The sequence below is a fragment of the Apiospora marii genome (assembly GCF_038362585.1).
Source record: "Apiospora marii strain CBS 49790 chromosome Unknown utg000003l_segment0_segment0, whole genome shotgun sequence".
NCBI classification, from domain to species: domain Eukaryota; kingdom Fungi; phylum Ascomycota; class Sordariomycetes; order Amphisphaeriales; family Apiosporaceae; genus Apiospora; species Apiospora marii.
The window spans coordinates 2,037,079-2,052,103 of NW_027117374.1; the positions used below are offsets into that span (position 1 = coordinate 2,037,079).

A 15,025-nucleotide genomic window follows, 5' to 3' on the forward strand; every position below is an offset into this window, starting at 1 on the left:
AAGCCGTTAGCAGCCCGGGAATAGCCGGTAGGTCGTGGACCCACTGTCACCCGGTCCTGACCTGACAGGCCGCGCAGTCCCGGGAGTCCGCGAGGGCCAGAATCCTGCGGTCGTATGCTACGTTGGGGTATTGAGGCAGTGAGGTATAATCCGCCCTATATTACAACGCAGAGCCATCAATAGCCTCTGGTAGCCGTCATTACATCCCCCAAACCGTTACATAAGGGAAAGAATGCTGGCCGGCGCGTTCCTGCGCTTCCTCGATGCAATATGCATGCAATGTAACCCCTAGCGGCCCGGAACATCAAGATCGGAAGGTGAGATTGGTTATACAGATCTCTTTCCAGGAACACACTTCTGTTGGCTATTGGAGGCGGTTGGTTGTGGCTTCCAACGTTTTCCTTATGCGACGGAAAGAACCCGACGCTGCTAAAATGTCAAGAACAATCAGGTATATGGAGGCCATCAGCGTAGCTTCTCTTCGGAAAACACAACGGAGAAGGTTACCAGTTCACGACTTGAGCGAGGACATGGCCATACGTTACGATAGGATATATGAGAGTCATCTCATCTAGACATAAACCTCAACCAGCTACGTTCGAGGCCACCTATACTTGGCGATGTTGACAGAATCCGATGCCAACGGGAGGGCTATACGGTTGGGCCCGGGCAGCCTCACCCCCGGATCTCGCGGCTCTCCCTTCTAGTGTAGCAAGAGCCAAGACAACATTACATGCATACCTGCAGACAGTCGAATAGAAATATCTGCACATGTGAAAAACGTTCCCGGGCTGGCAGCTGAGTGCGGACAGTATAGTTCATCGCATGATGTCGCACGGCCTTGCTGATGTTTGTAGGGAGATTAATACAAAGCCAAGAGAACTCGACTTTTCGTCTTCATTTATCCACATGTACGCCTCGCTTGGCAGTGGCCGTCTTCCTTGACCATAGGTATTCTCAATTGTGTGTACTGCATTGTCAGTACCTAAGGTAGGTAGGTAAGTCAATTAATACCTAGGATAACTCAGAATAGCTATCGGCAAGTCAAATCATATAATCTGGGTTCGATCGAGTGGGAGGTTTCGCCGTCTTGATATCCTCAACTCCAATATTTTTGACGATTGGTTTGGCATAGCCAGCCGTTTCCGTCCCTCCAGTCAGATTGTTGTTGGTATTCCTTCCCGAATCCTGGTTGGTTTGGTGCCTGGCTAGGCCGAGCAGATCGGCATCCGGGGAAATAAAGGCGATGGGCGCACCCGTTGGGGGGCCACCACACCACTTATTTTTAGGGGGCCCCCCCTCCTTGCCTCCCCGGCCGTCTGCCCATTATTCCGCTCCTGCAGTGGGCACTATGTGCATGTCACCTACATATATACGAGCAGCACGATCCGAGCTGCCGAGCCACTAGAACTTTTCGATGGCAGCAACGTGATGGGAGAAATGGGCTGTTGGTTTGCACGAAAAACTTTTTTTTTCGGTCACAATTTGTTACATCCTCTCCCTTGGCACCCCACCGGTCAGCAGTTTGTTCTGTGACGGCGATGTTGAATGCAAGAAAGGATGCGTCGGAGCAGCAGCCCGGCAGGAACCGAAAACCAACGCGTTGATGTCTTGGATTCCTGTTACCTCACCCGCCCGCCTCCTATTGGCCCATAGACCATCTCCAGCAAAGTATCTTGAGGTCTAGCCCAACCTCACGTCGGCCTGGTCGGCTCAAGAACAATATCGTTCAAAGGATCAAGTATTGGGGTCTATTGTACGTAGATGAGCTGGGGCCAAGACAGCCCGCCAGACCACTGACATGTTCACTCTTCCGCCGCATCGCTTGGCAATTTAGAACATTCTGTATATATACTGCTAGTCCGCGCTCCCAGACGGATGAGACTTGTTGCAAGACATCAGTCTACAGATTCCTTGAACACAGTAACTCATACCAACATCACATTACCCCAAGCCTTCAACAGCACAACCACTTCGTTTCCCTAAAAAAAACCCCCATACACACTATTCAAGATGCTCTCCTTCCTAGCCGTCGGCCTCTTGGTGATGCTGTCCTCCGCAACAGCCGCTACCCAGCCTGCCCATTGCTCCACGACCTGGGACGACTGGGAGCATACCACCGCCGGCGTCAAGACGCACGAGTGCTACACTTATACCAAGACCCGCCCGTCCGGTACGTGCTTAGCCGATGTCGATGATATGTAAAGAGCAGCAAGCAGGCTAACAAAGAACCAAAACAGGCCCCTGCCCAACGTACTTGCCCCCGGCTGATATCATGTGTCTTATGACCGTGGCAGTCGAAAACCTCGAGGTGCCGTGCGCTACGGACTGCTGTGTTGAGACGCCAACGGTGTACGTTGACGTGCCATGCCCTACAAGCCCAACCGGTTGCGTTTTCCCTACCGAGACTATCACGCAAACAATGGGATGCGCGGTGACCGCGCCCGTGACGGTCACTGCCAAGCCAACGATCTGGTAAAATCCTGGATCCGAAGAGTTGGCAATAGGGGTTGAGGATTAAGCTGGAGAAATGGGGCGTGGTAATCAAAAAGCTCGGAGTTCAAAACATATTAAGGGGATTAGGTAATGGGGTTGTCCAGAGATCTTGCTCTTATACAGAGAGCAGTCGTTCATTCATTCATCTATTTCGTTTGGGGTTTGTATTCCACATAATACACACTTTATCGCACTGTGGCTCCCTTCAGGCTCTTGACCGTACATTTGCCTCCGCTTGCAGTGAACAGCTTGCCCACACCCTCCTTGCCGGTCTCCTTCACCAAGCCAGCATCGAAAGCGACCTCCAGATCGTCGGTAGTCGTGAAGCCGGGCTGGAACATCTCCCAAACCTTCTTCTTGGGGTTGAGCACGCCTTCCGGCTCGCCCTCCCATCCCTGGAAGTTGACACGCTCGCCTGCCTTGGCGTCTGCGGGCGGGCTAACGAGCTCGACCGGGCCCTTGTGGTCATCGACCTCACCTTCCTTCAGCTTCGGCGATGCCGCCAGAACCATAGCGCAAGACTTGATGCCTCGCATCTTGACGGGCTTCAGGTTGGCAACAACGACGACCTTGCGCCCTTGCATCTCCTCGAGGGGAACCAATCCGTTAAGACCTGAGCAGACCGTCCGGCAGATCTGGCCTTCGTACTCAGTGTAGTCTTCCGTCGCCTCCTTGTCGCCCATAGCAATAGTCGAAACGAACAAGCTGTCAGCTTCGGGGTGCTTGATGGCCTTGAGGATGTGTCCGACTCGGAGGTCGATAAGCGCAGGGGTGGGCGGCGCAACAGCAGCGGGGGCCTTCTGCTGCTTGGGAGCCTTCTCCTTCTTCTCCTTCTTAGGCTTGGCCTCGCCGCCAGCGCCCACAGCAGCGGCGACGGCATCCTTGGCCTCGGTGGCCTTCTGGACAACCGTCTCAGCGGCGGCCTTTGTGCGATCGGCGACAGTAGCCTGAGCGCCACCGGCGGCGGCAGCGGCAGCGGCCTTCTCCTTCTTCAGACGCTCCTTCTCGGCCTTGGCATCATGAGGAGGCTTAACGTAGAGAACATTGTCGGGGTCAATGTTGATCTTGTCCGAGTCCTTAACCTCAAGACCGAAAACGGGGGAGTTCTGAACGAAGTCGATGTGGCGGACGATGTTGTGGTAGCCCTTCTCGCCGGTTCGCTGCTCGGGAGTCCAAGCAGAGACGGTCGGGGCCAGGGTCTCGTAGATGGAAACGTCGGCCTTTGAGGGCTTGGTGCCCAGGAGGGTGGTGCGGGTCGACAGATGGGTGTTCAGAGACTCGAGGATCGAGGCGTCGTTAGGAGACGACTTCAGTCTGTCCGCGGTGGTGGTCCATTGCTGAATCTCAGTCTCCTCGGCGGGGCTGTACTTCTGGGTGGAAAAGGCAGCCATTGTGAAGGAGCGAAAAGAGGATACACTCCTGGTGACAGGACGTATAAGTCTGGGGAAGAGTGACAGCTTGCCGGGTTTGACTGTATTACCTACTCGCACAAGCAGGCAATATTTTGTATTTTGGTGGGATGATGATGGGTTGGCGGGGGGTCCAAATTTGAATTTAGAAGCTTCTTGGTTCAATTGCCCCGCGATTTATTGACTTGGGCGACAATCTCGTCTGGGTGCATAACTTTGGAAATTGAGTCAGACGTTGCATAAATGCATAAGTCTGCTTTAGATGAACGCAATGACGGCCGCGACGGAAGCTTTGAATCGCCGTCCTCCGAGTAGCGAGAAGTACGTACCTCGACACTAAGTACCTCACCCAAATGCTGGCTTGAGTCGTCGTCCTGGACCTGCAGTGGAGCTCGAAAACGGGCTTGCCTGGCCCCGTCCAATCCAGAGTCCAGTCCCGTCGCGAGATTTGAGTTGCAGGAGATTCAAGCTACCTCATCGAAGAAGAGAGCTGTTTGTCGACGACCCCATCTCATCTTTCTCTCCGCCTCTCTTCTTTTCCCTTCCGAACCGCCCTGCACCACGGCAAATTGATTTTTACCTCCGTCACGATGGGCTACAGCTACAGTTATGGCGTCGGCAGTCTGACGACCGCCCTCCTCGTCGTGGGAGCTTGTGAGTAGTAAACATACCCGAAGTGCTGGAAGCTCGGCACGATGCATTCGCCAGATCTAACCCTCATGCGACCCGACAGACATGCTATTCACTGGCAGCGGCGAGGCATTTAACGTAAGTCACCCGGCATGCGACACCATCGATTGAAGTTCGACTCTGACGTGATGGCCGTATCATAGGTCGGAGCATTCCTCGTATCAGTATCGCCCTACGCCTGGGCCTCCCTCGGAATAGCACTCTGCATTGGACTTTCGGTTGTGGGCGCAGCATGGTAAGAAATTCGCCAACATCATCGCCCTGCATCGGTTTCGGTCCTCGTATCTAACTGCGCGGTATATTACAATAGGGGCATTTTCATTACCGGATCCTCCATCCTCGGCGCCGGCGTCAAGGCACCACGAATCCGAACCAAGAACCTGATCTCCATCATCTTCTGCGAGGTCGTCGCAATCTACGGCGTCATCATGGCCATCGTCTTCTCATCCAAGGTCGGCGCCGTCGGCGAGGATATGCTGGCTGACGCCAACAGCTACTACACGGGCTTTGCCTTGTTCTGGGCCGGTCTGACCGTCGGTGGCTGCAACCTGGTGTGCGGTGTCGCCGTCGGCATGAACGGTTCCGGTGCGGCCCTGGCCGATGCTGCCGACGCCTCCCTATTCGTCAAGATCCTCGTCATCGAAATCTTCAGCTCTGTCCTCGGTCTTTTCGGTTTGATCGTTGGTCTGCTGGTTCAGGGCAAGGCCAACGACTTTGGTTTCAAGGCATAGTGCCGCATTCGAATGAGGACGAGAATGGGTATACGAAGACGGAAAACTGTATAGATGTAGGAGATGCAAGGGGTATTGCGAGCCTCATAGGGGACTCGCCACATGCATTCAGGACCTAACTTTGGGCCACCGGCGTTTTGGAGAGGGATGAACAAGTCAGGGAGTGCATTGTGTGTAGTATCTGGGATCGCTTTAGCAATGTACCAATATTAGAAATTGAAGCACGTCATTTTACCGTGAAGTGCTAGTTGTTTTCTGATTTATGGTCTAAATGGAAATCTATTGAGGAATTCGTACACTGGCCTCAGTAGGAATTTGCCACCAGAATCTTTGAGTGTTTAATCATAACGTTAGATTATTTTTGAGGTCTTTATGTTGTGTACAGAGGCCAGACTCCCAAGAGGCGACTGGCCCAATGTTTCTATACAACGGAGTGGACGTTTCAGAACCTCCGCCCCGTCCATAATGCAGAGCCAGACTTCCTGGATGACTCTCTAGCCACCATATTAGTCGCCGGTATAATACACTGGGTTTATACAAAAAAGATCCCAGATCAGCTTGCTCTATGCTTTTCCCATCGCCCAAAACGCCCGTCACCAAACTCTAAACGCCACCAAATGCGATCGCTGGTAAATGCCGACCCCCTTTTCCCCCACCCATCGTATAGTCCGTAGCCGCATGCCTTTTCTTTCACAAGTCGCTGACCTGTAAGTGATCAAGAGAAGAAATACTGACTTGTCTTCAGTTCAGAGACGTCAAATTCGCCCTTCTCAGGGATCGTGGGAATCTTGAGTGGCAACCAGATGTTGGTGACTCTGGGCTTAACTTGCTGCTTCTTCTTCCCACTGACTGTCTTTTCAAAGTGGCCGGCCTGCATCAGCGACTGGGCGTACTGCGGGTTCTCACCAGATCGAACTTCTGCCGACTTCTCCTCGCCCTCCTCAGGCTCCTGCGTCTTCAGGATGGTCTCAACTGACGGAAGCTTTCCGAGACCAACGTCCTCCATATCCTCGGCTGCAGCCGATTCGTCTGCTGCCTCGTGAGCTTCAAATATGCTTGCAGGCGTCTTCATATTTTTTCCTTCTTCAACATCGGCGGGGTTATCAGAACTGAGAAGTCGAAGACGTTTTCTTTCTTGGAGCAGTTCGTCCTTTAGACTGAGCTTGGCCGATGTTCGGTATGCCCGGATGTCTTTCTCTGCCTGGCTGCCCGAAGGCACCTTCGCAAGGTAAAGCGAGCCCTTGTAACGCGCTTCGAACTCAGAAGCTAGTCGTTCAATGACGTTCTCGCTGTGGATGCGGATGAATGAATCGCGAAGTACACGGTTCATCACGTCGATGTCTCCAGCATGAGTCCAAAACGAATCATGAACGGCGGCGAACTGAAGTCCCAACTCGTGGCATTCAAGAGCCGAGAGAAGCATGTGTGTAGCATCCAGCGAGTGAATGAAGTTTGGAGGGAAAGCCTGAAGCTGCTTCCGCCGATTGACGGGGTCCGATCGATCAGGAACTTGCAGGTTAAGGTCTTGCAATGATGTGGTGATGACCCGGGTAGCCGTCTTGCGGTAGGGTTGAACAACCGGCAGGCGTAGCGGCGTCGTCCAAACAATGGTCGATCTGAATTGACTCAGTAGATCGTCTGTCGCCGACAGTTTCTTGACTCCTGCCCTTTTCTTCTCCTTACCAACCTTTGCAGGTCCTTCTTCGATCCTGTCCATCTGCTCGGGGGTCAGAGCTTTGCATACGCGGCCAGCACATTCTCCAAGCCAGTACTGGATATCGTGGGCTCCGCGGAACATAGAAGAGAGAGCTTTGAAGATCTTGACCGCAAGGTAGGAGGCCAGCAGCAAAGGAGGTATACCAGTCTCGGCCTCGATATGGGGATACGCCGCTTCCAGCTGTTTCTGTACCTGGGCTCGAGCTCCGATATACGTGACTCCGTACACGTTGGTCATGACAGTCTGCTTCACAACCTTTCGGGTGATCTTTCCATCGACAGCTTTAGCGAGGAAGTTATCGAGCTTGATATCCTCAGCTACACTCTCCTTGACGAGGTTTGCCACGGCGGAGTACACATCAGCAGGGCGATCTCCAGGGACAAGATTGACCTGCTGGGCACCCCAGAGGTCACCACCTAGGGCCGCGTAATGCTGAAGGCCGTTGCAAGTACCATCTTGATGAACGGGAAGGTGTGAAACGTATTGGGTCGGATCAGGCAAATCCATTGCAGCCTTGAGCTCGAAACAAGTTGCCAGGCATTGCCAATTGTCCTCGGCTTTCAACCACCAGCCATTCCCGTTCAGGGGGTTCGCCACAGAGTCGCGGATATTTTCAAGGTTATCCATCGCGAACTGTTCGCGCTCAGAGATGCTCGCCTTGTCAAAGCCGAAAACATTGGCCAAGTGGACCTTTAACCATCTCAGACCGCTCTCGCCGAGTGTCTTGCCCTGGGCGAATTGAAGAAGACCACGTGTGTTATCGGCGCCCATATGGTTCAGGTAGGTAGGAATTGGGTAGGCACGGCCACGGAAGTCCATGTTGTGGGGGAAGTAGAATGTCTGCTCCTTGAAAGCGTTGGCGATTTCGAGTTGGAAATTCATGAAACACCGTTCCGAATGAAGGCCAGATTTCTCGTTCTCGGCAGCTTTGACCGCGCGAATCCAGGTTCTTCGTTGCATCGGGTCATCATGAACCTCGGGTTCTGCTGGCGTTGGGATGTCTGGGTGGAGCGGTGGAATGTTGGCAATCGCCTCTCCGCTATTCCATGCTTCAAGCATAACATCGAATACGGGCTGATTGATTCTCCAAGCAGTCTTGCCGAGAACGTCCAGTCCTTTACAGACCTGCTCCATGTCGCCTCGCTTGATGGCCGCCTCGGCGTAAATCTTCTGGTCGATCTCGCCGTGCTTGACGCGGATTACGGTAGCAGGGGAATTGATGAAACCGCCCTTGTCGAATTTTGTCCAAGGTTCGGGTTCTACCAGCATAGGCAAATGGCGTGCTAAGAAATCGGCGCGAGGTTCGCTTTTGAGAAGATCAGATAGAAATTTGTTTGGCGCAATCATGCCAACCCTCTTTCCCTTCTTGAACACAGCTGTGTGGGCAAAAGCAGGTTGAAGCTGGCTCACCATCTCCTTCGTTTCCGGATGCTCCCGTCGAACTGTAACCTTAGCAGTATCGATAATAGCCGATAGTAACGCAGCGCCAAGTTGTGTTCTGACATAGACAGGCCATGTTGCAGTATCAAACTTGGGCGCCTCCACGATGTTTGACTGGTTGGTGGCAGGGTCCGCTTCCAAGGGCTGGGATGCTGGAGATTCTGCTTCCAAGGGCTGGGATGATGGAGTAGATTCTGCTTCGTTCGGGTTTTGTCGGTCCGCTTCCAAGGGCTGGGATGATGGAGGAGATTCTGCTTCGATCGGGTTTTGTCGAAGCACGCGCTTCCGGGCATACTCAGCATCCTTCGCCTTGCGGGCAGCGCTGCGCTTCGAATCCCGCTGTTGCGATTTGATGTCTTCTTCCACAGCCCTGCCGAGCGTTTGAATGGTTTGAGCTATCAAGGCTCCGTTATCGGCACCTTGCTGGGCAATGATATTGAGGGTGCTCAAAATCGTGACGGCAGCCAACCGGGCCGGGGTAGATTGTCTCATAAAGGGGGCGTAGACACATCGCCCCATATCGTCCAGATTCTTGACCGAGCGATTCTCCGACTCCTCGAAAGAAGCGAATTCGTCCTCCAATTTCGCTTCAAGAGCCACTTGCCAATCGTAGAGCTGGGAATTCAAGGCACTGGTTGACAATGACGTGTTTCGGCCCATCTTTTTCAAAGCCTCGTTCTCTTCTCTCCAACGGCGAATTGCCGCCTCAACGCAGTCACGCTCGAGCCGGGACTGTATTTCTCGTCTTTCGTTATAGGAAAGTCCCGAGACATCTCGTCCTTTGACGTCAGAGAAGAATGATAACACTTCTTGCAGTGATTTCAGACCCAGACCCTTCTGGGGCACGGGAAGTACCTCGGACTCACCGGTCTTAGGTATTGAATGGTTACTTGCAGTTATTGGCTCAGCTGACTCCGACTCTTTTATTAACTCGGACAGATCTGGCTCTTCCTCCATGGGGAGATCCACAAAAGCGTCCGGGTCTATGTTGTGGGTAGTGCACAAGCCTGTAATAGTGGCGAGGTCCTGGTCGGATAAAATGCTGGAAAAGGTGAAAACCTCGAGGCCGGCATCACCAGGCATCATGCCCATGTAACGATTGATCAGACGCTCGAGTTGTGGGGGTTCGTAATTCGAAAGCAGCGAAACTTTCAGCATGTAGGCAATAGTCTCGGCGTTCTGGGGAAGACCCATGGCCCGAATCCGCGTTTCGTACCATGACCGCATAGACTCGGCCCACTTGAGATTCGGCCGATTATAGAACTGCTCTACATTGGCGCGAAGGAAAGCATTGTGAAGTCTGATCAGTTCCGCCCCCGATAAAACATTCATATCGCCAAAGCGCTTGAGAACAGCAGCGGCGCGGTCCAGCTGGTCAACCTGGATGCAGGCCTCGAAGACCGACATCATAGAGTCGGCTTCACCTGGCACACCAGCTGGGGACATGCGCGATCTTGGTAGAGGATCTTCGGGCTCTGTCACAAATAGCAGATTGGAAGGGTCGAATGGGCGCAGTTCGTGCAGAGAGCGAGGTAGCGGGGGAGGCGGCGGCGGGTAGGCGGAAGATAAAGTGCGGGTTCGAGAGTCGTCCATGGCAGTGGCCAACAGTCTGCTGTCGTGAAGGGAGCCTGGAGTAACATGCGCGTTGGTTCTCCGCCTCCAAGGTAGGAGATCTGGTCGTGTGACTAAAGGCCGTCGACTCGGTGTCGTAGCGGGGGTCTGGAGCGAAGGACATCTTGAGGGTAGCTGAGGCCGTTTCAATGTTTGTGTCCTCGGCAGCGAGATGCTCTTTCGAGCCGAAGGTCGCACGAACATGGCGACGAAGGGTGTCGCTTGTGGTTTGTAGAATGGTGGCAGATGAAAGGAGCGACGGCAGACCAAGTTAACTGCGAACCGGTTGATAGATGCACACGACAGCCCCAGCACACATTAAATGATACGACAGTCAAAGAAAAGAGCTAAAGTACAGGTCGGTAGACATCCAATGGTGTCTATACTCGGCCTTCAACCAAATGAATCCGAGGGGTATTCATCAATGGAGGAAGGATGGGTAGGGACCAAAGTGAAGGAATAGTTTATCGGAAGAGGCAAAACGACAATTGTAATCGGGCCCAGTTATTCGCCGCCCAAAATTTTCTATCTTTTCGATTTGATAGGCATTGGAGTGGCATAGAAGGAAAGCTAACAGGCTAAGAAGCTCTGAAGACGCTAACGAGCTTTGAGCTTAGCGGGGCACGTAAATCAGGCTTCTGGTTGGACGAGATATAGACTTGAAGAAGCAGGTACCCCACCTCCAGTTCTGCTCAGTCGTCGCACAGGTAGGCTCAGTAGGTACATGATGACAACTGACAAGAGGGCAGCTTCAATTGGGGAGTGAGCTTTAAGATTTTCCGATGGCGTAACCTGATCTCACTCATCATTGGAGAAAAAAGACGAGAGCCGTTAGCTGTATTGATTTTCACATATCACGATCTCAATTGTCACAGACTCGGTTCGCTGTCTTATTCTACTGCCAGTCGGCTCATACTCCCACGCTGCGGCATGCGATGATGGCTGCCAGACGTGCACTGGAAGTAGCAGCTTCGGCCGGTTGCTCTCAATGTCGTTCCTCTGTATTTAAGCTGTTCCTCACGCCAACCGCCCCTTATATCACGTCTCAAGCATACGCGACCAGGCGTCTGGCTCTTTCAGCTCCAGCTTTGCGCCGCTTTTCCTCGACACCTGTTCGTTCCATGTCAAGTGAGGCTGGCAAGCCGCCATATTCACAGGAAACAGAACTCAAAGTTGATGAAGATGACCAAGTGGCAGCAGACTCACAAGATGCGGAGGTTCCGTGGTACCTCCAGGTAGAGCCACCCACCCATGCGCCCGTGGCCGAACCGCCACCGTTGCCAGAGGTGCCGGCGGATTCGCCAGCTATCATCCAGTCACTGCTGGAGTATGCGTCGGAGGAAATGGGTTTGGAAGAGCTCTCCCTGCTGAGACTTGCGCGAGCTTAACCCGCCCGCCGCATTGGGCCCCAATCTGATCATGCTGTTTGGAAATGCTCGCAGCGAGCGCCATCTCCATGTATCTGCAAGCCGCTTGGTGCGCTGGCTGCGCTACCAACACAAAGTCCATGCCGATGCCGATGGCTTACTGGGCCCGAACGAGCGTAAGACCAAGCTCCGGAGAAAAGCCAAGAGGGCGAAGCTTTTGGGAACCATGGGCACCGATGACGCCGATGATGGCATTTCGACTGGTTGGATCTGTGTGAATCTGGGAACCCTTAACCGCAGCAGCGAGGATGTTACTGTTGTCTCGGAGGACGGCCGCGTCGCTGGTTTTGGCGTCCCCCAGAAAGGTTCTACAATCGTGGTCCAGATCATGACAGAGGCCCGAAGAGCAGAGCTTGGACTGGAAACCCTGTGGCAGAGATCGTTGGAGAGACAGGCGCCCCAAAACTCGCAAAAGGATGCAGCAAATCCGGCTGCTGGCATTGCCGCTCCAGGACAGGCTTCAATAACACATCCCCCAACACGACCACACTTGCCATCCCACCCAACGCCTGGTGCAAGCGGCCTTGCTTCAACGCAGTCCAAATCAATGTCTACTTCGTCCAGGGTCCACGATAAACCAGCGACATATGCTTTATCTGGGGCAGCGAATACCAACGAGCATTTAGACAGGTTGTCGCAGCAGCTCCGATACGACGGAGACGAGAAGCTTCGCACTCTTGAGCTCCTCCATACTCATATGCATCAGGCTACGAAGTCGGAGATGGAAAGTCTGCTGGCGTCTCCCGCGTTCGACCGGCTGTTGGCCTTGGCCACTCAAGGTGTGCCTTCAGAATACACATGGAGTCTGCGGCTGGCTCTCGAGTGTAGGGGGCGCCAGCTCAAACACCCACTATACTCTGGAATTGACAACATCAGAACCTTGGTTACGCAATACCGCACAGATGCTATACTAGCCTCACGAGAGCAATGTCTTGATATGCTCTCTTGTATTTACTCTGCGTCAGGTGCCACCTTGCAAGAGAAGAATGCCGCAGCTCTGGATCTTCTCGACTCGCTACATCTCCGTTATCAGAACATCATCGCCAATGACGTCATTGTTGCGATAATTGAGGCCATCTCCATGGACCAAGAACCGAGTGTGGAAACCAAGGCTCTTCAGGCACGGCTCGAAACCCTCCTAATACAAGCCCGTTTGCCTTACATGGGCGAGGGGCTGCTGATCAAGCTTCTTGGTGTATATGCAAGGCAGCAAAACTGGGAACGGTTTTGGAAAGTTTGGCGCATACCACCCCAATACATGCAGCCGCGGTCCCGAACGTTGTATTTGTACATGTTTCACCTGATGACGAGAACGCAGTCCTCGACTCTTTGCGCCTCCGCGCTTCGCCGGTGCTTCCCCGAGATGCTGAAGGAAAACCCTCCGGTCCAACCCGTTGGTGATATACGTGAGGCAATCCTCAGATGCGTCCGTCTCGCCGATTCCCGAGCAGAGGAGCATGCCGCGACCTTATCAGTTGATGCGGGCAACCCCGCAACGCGATCATTGGCGAATCGGGAGTTTGTCAAGCTTGTCAGGAGTATCAAATCTTTAGGTTAGGGGATCGCCTACGAGGGCCGCTAATCGTTCTCGGCGGTTCAGTATCTCGGGGTGTACGATGTTTTTAGGACTCATAAGCGTCTGATGGAAAGACAGTGTATAATTGATTATACGGTTGACATATTGTCGTGCAGTACGGAGTACAACATGCCACTACGGCCTTGTTACATATTGTAACTGTACTTTAACGAATGTAAATACTTCGGCCCTGGACGCCGATATTCGTCTCTTTACTTTGACATTTGGTGTTCATTCAGCTTTGAAAAGCTAAGCTGATTACTGAGAATGCAATGCTTCATCTTGCACCGTCGACCGTGACCGATGGATGTGCCGCGCGCAGGCGCATTGCATAACTAATTAAAAGTACCGGGGCGGGTTGGTGGATCTGGCGATCAACCCCGTGAAGCTTGGCAACGGGCGGCTGCCGATTGGCTGCTGGCGCGCGGTGGCTGCATTTAGTGCAGATAGGCGGCCGTGGCATGCCTGTTGAGGTGGTATTGTTGATAGAAGATAGGGCGCACGAGTGCTTGATTGGCCCCGTTTCACCAATTGCTAGTGGTATAACCTGTCTTATACCAATCCATCATGCGAGCATGGCATGTGGTATAAGTATGGCGCTTAGGAGGGCTCCTTTTGGATCTTGACCCCTCCTAGAACTATAGCTTCCGGGTCTTTTGTTTTCTGGCGCTGCTTTGCTTCTCGTCAACTACGTCTCCAATCCAGCCGTTGTAGCCGCCTTTGTCTACAATCCTTTTTATCGAGATGATGATCCCCGTCGGAGCCAATGCGGTGGCAGCGGCCGTTTTCCTGCTGCTGCCCTCGGCCGTCCAGGCCTGGGGCGCCATGGGCCACGAGACGGTGGCGTACATCGCCACCGACTTCGTCGCCGCGGACACCCGGACCTACTTCCAAGCTCTCCTGGCCGACACCTCAGCCGACTACCTCGCGTCGGTCGCGGCCTGGGCCGACCCGTTCGGCCACACCGAGGCCGGCAAGTTCTCGTCCGGCTTCCACTACATCGACGCCCAGGACAGCCCGCCTTCGAGCTGCGGCGTCGACCTGGCGCGCGACTGCGGCGAGGGCGGGTGCATCGTGACCGCCATCGCGAACTATGTGAGTAGATAACGGCCTGGGCCCGGTGCTCGATCGCGTTGGCACGCTTTCATTTGGCGGGAAGGGGCCCGAGGGGGGCGCAAGTAAACAGCAAGCTGACGTGACATTCTTGCGGTAGACCAACCGCCTGCTGGACGCGGATTTGGAATCATCAGAACGCCAGATTGCTGCTAAGGTATGTGTATTTGCTATCATGGTCTGGTTTCGGACAGTGTGGCTAATTATATGATTGTATTCACCCTGCTTTATAGATGGTTATCCATTTCCTCGGGGATATAGGCCAGCCGCTACACAATGAGAACCTCGAAAGGGGCGGCAACGAGATTCCTGTCGAGTACAGTGGCGACGAGACCAACTTGCACCACGTCTGGGACTCCCAGATCCCCGAGTCCGTCTCGGGCGGCTCGTCATTGGGCTCTGCCAGGTCATGGGCTGACTCTTTAACCACGGGTGCGTAGTTCTCCCCTCACCCCACCCTCAAAGGGTACACCGTAGGCATGATATTAGAATTGTTGCTGACTCTCTGTAATCACGATAGCCATCAAATCTGGCATTTACGAATCCCAAGCTGCTGACTGGGTGAGCGGGTTGAGCCTTACAGATGCGCAGAACACCACGCTGGGCTGGGCCACCGAGTCAAATGCCTACGTCTGCTCGACCGTGCTCGAGGGGGGTGTCAGTGCCGTGGAGGACCAGGACCTGAGCGGCGATTACACGACGACGGCACAGCCGGTTGTTTCCCTGCAGATCGCCAAACAGGGGTACCGCCTAGCCAAGTGGCTCGATGCTATTGCTTCTGCTGTTTAACCACCAAGTCACAATTGAGGGAAATA

The 15,025-nt window shown here is 53.7% G+C and overlaps 7 protein-coding genes across 7 annotated transcripts; 5 read left to right on the plus strand and 2 right to left on the minus strand.

The window, feature by feature from the left end:
* Positions 1 to 2,013: 2,013 nt before the first annotated feature.
* On the plus strand, positions 2,014 to 2,479 carry PG985_004140 (uncharacterized protein; the record flags this gene model as incomplete). The annotated part of the gene is made up of 2 exons (XM_066823909.1): positions 2,014 to 2,173; positions 2,241 to 2,479. 2 exons carry the CDS (start codon positions 2,014 to 2,016, stop codon positions 2,477 to 2,479), a joined length of 399 nt encoding a protein of 132 aa, XP_066687069.1.
* Positions 2,480 to 2,681: 202 nt separating this feature from the next.
* PG985_004141 (tRNA-dihydrouridine(16/17) synthase) lies at positions 2,682 to 3,887 on the minus strand (the record flags this gene model as incomplete). The annotated part of the gene is made up of 1 exon (XM_066823910.1): positions 2,682 to 3,887. One exon carries the CDS (start codon positions 3,885 to 3,887, stop codon positions 2,682 to 2,684), a length of 1,206 nt encoding a protein of 401 aa, XP_066687070.1.
* Positions 3,888 to 4,495: 608 nt separating this feature from the next.
* Positions 4,496 to 5,326, plus strand: PG985_004142 (vacuolar ATP synthase 20 kDa proteolipid subunit; the record flags this gene model as incomplete). Its single annotated transcript, XM_066823911.1, has 4 exons — positions 4,496 to 4,559; positions 4,639 to 4,673; positions 4,739 to 4,830; positions 4,906 to 5,326. The coding sequence occupies 4 exons, from the start codon at positions 4,496 to 4,498 to the stop codon at positions 5,324 to 5,326; spliced, it is 612 nt and encodes a 203-aa protein (XP_066687071.1).
* Positions 5,327 to 6,041: 715 nt separating this feature from the next.
* Positions 6,042 to 10,298, minus strand: PG985_004143 (DNA-directed RNA polymerase; the record flags this gene model as incomplete). The annotated part of the gene is made up of 1 exon (XM_066823912.1): positions 6,042 to 10,298. One exon carries the CDS (start codon positions 10,296 to 10,298, stop codon positions 6,042 to 6,044), a length of 4,257 nt encoding a protein of 1,418 aa, XP_066687072.1.
* Positions 10,299 to 11,029: 731 nt separating this feature from the next.
* On the plus strand, positions 11,030 to 11,482 carry PG985_004144 (uncharacterized protein; the record flags this gene model as incomplete). Its single annotated transcript, XM_066823913.1, has 1 exon — positions 11,030 to 11,482. The coding sequence occupies one exon, from the start codon at positions 11,030 to 11,032 to the stop codon at positions 11,480 to 11,482; it is 453 nt and encodes a 150-aa protein (XP_066687073.1).
* A 31-nt stretch (positions 11,483 to 11,513) lies between these two features.
* On the plus strand, positions 11,514 to 13,079 carry PG985_004145 (uncharacterized protein; the record flags this gene model as incomplete). Its single annotated transcript, XM_066823914.1, has 1 exon — positions 11,514 to 13,079. The coding sequence occupies one exon, from the start codon at positions 11,514 to 11,516 to the stop codon at positions 13,077 to 13,079; it is 1,566 nt and encodes a 521-aa protein (XP_066687074.1).
* A 762-nt stretch (positions 13,080 to 13,841) lies between these two features.
* PG985_004146 (uncharacterized protein) lies at positions 13,842 to 14,999 on the plus strand (the record flags this gene model as incomplete). Its single annotated transcript, XM_066823915.1, has 4 exons — positions 13,842 to 14,192; positions 14,311 to 14,367; positions 14,444 to 14,642; positions 14,731 to 14,999. 4 exons carry the CDS (start codon positions 13,842 to 13,844, stop codon positions 14,997 to 14,999), a joined length of 876 nt encoding a protein of 291 aa, XP_066687075.1.
* Between the last annotated feature and the right edge of the window lie 26 nt (positions 15,000 to 15,025).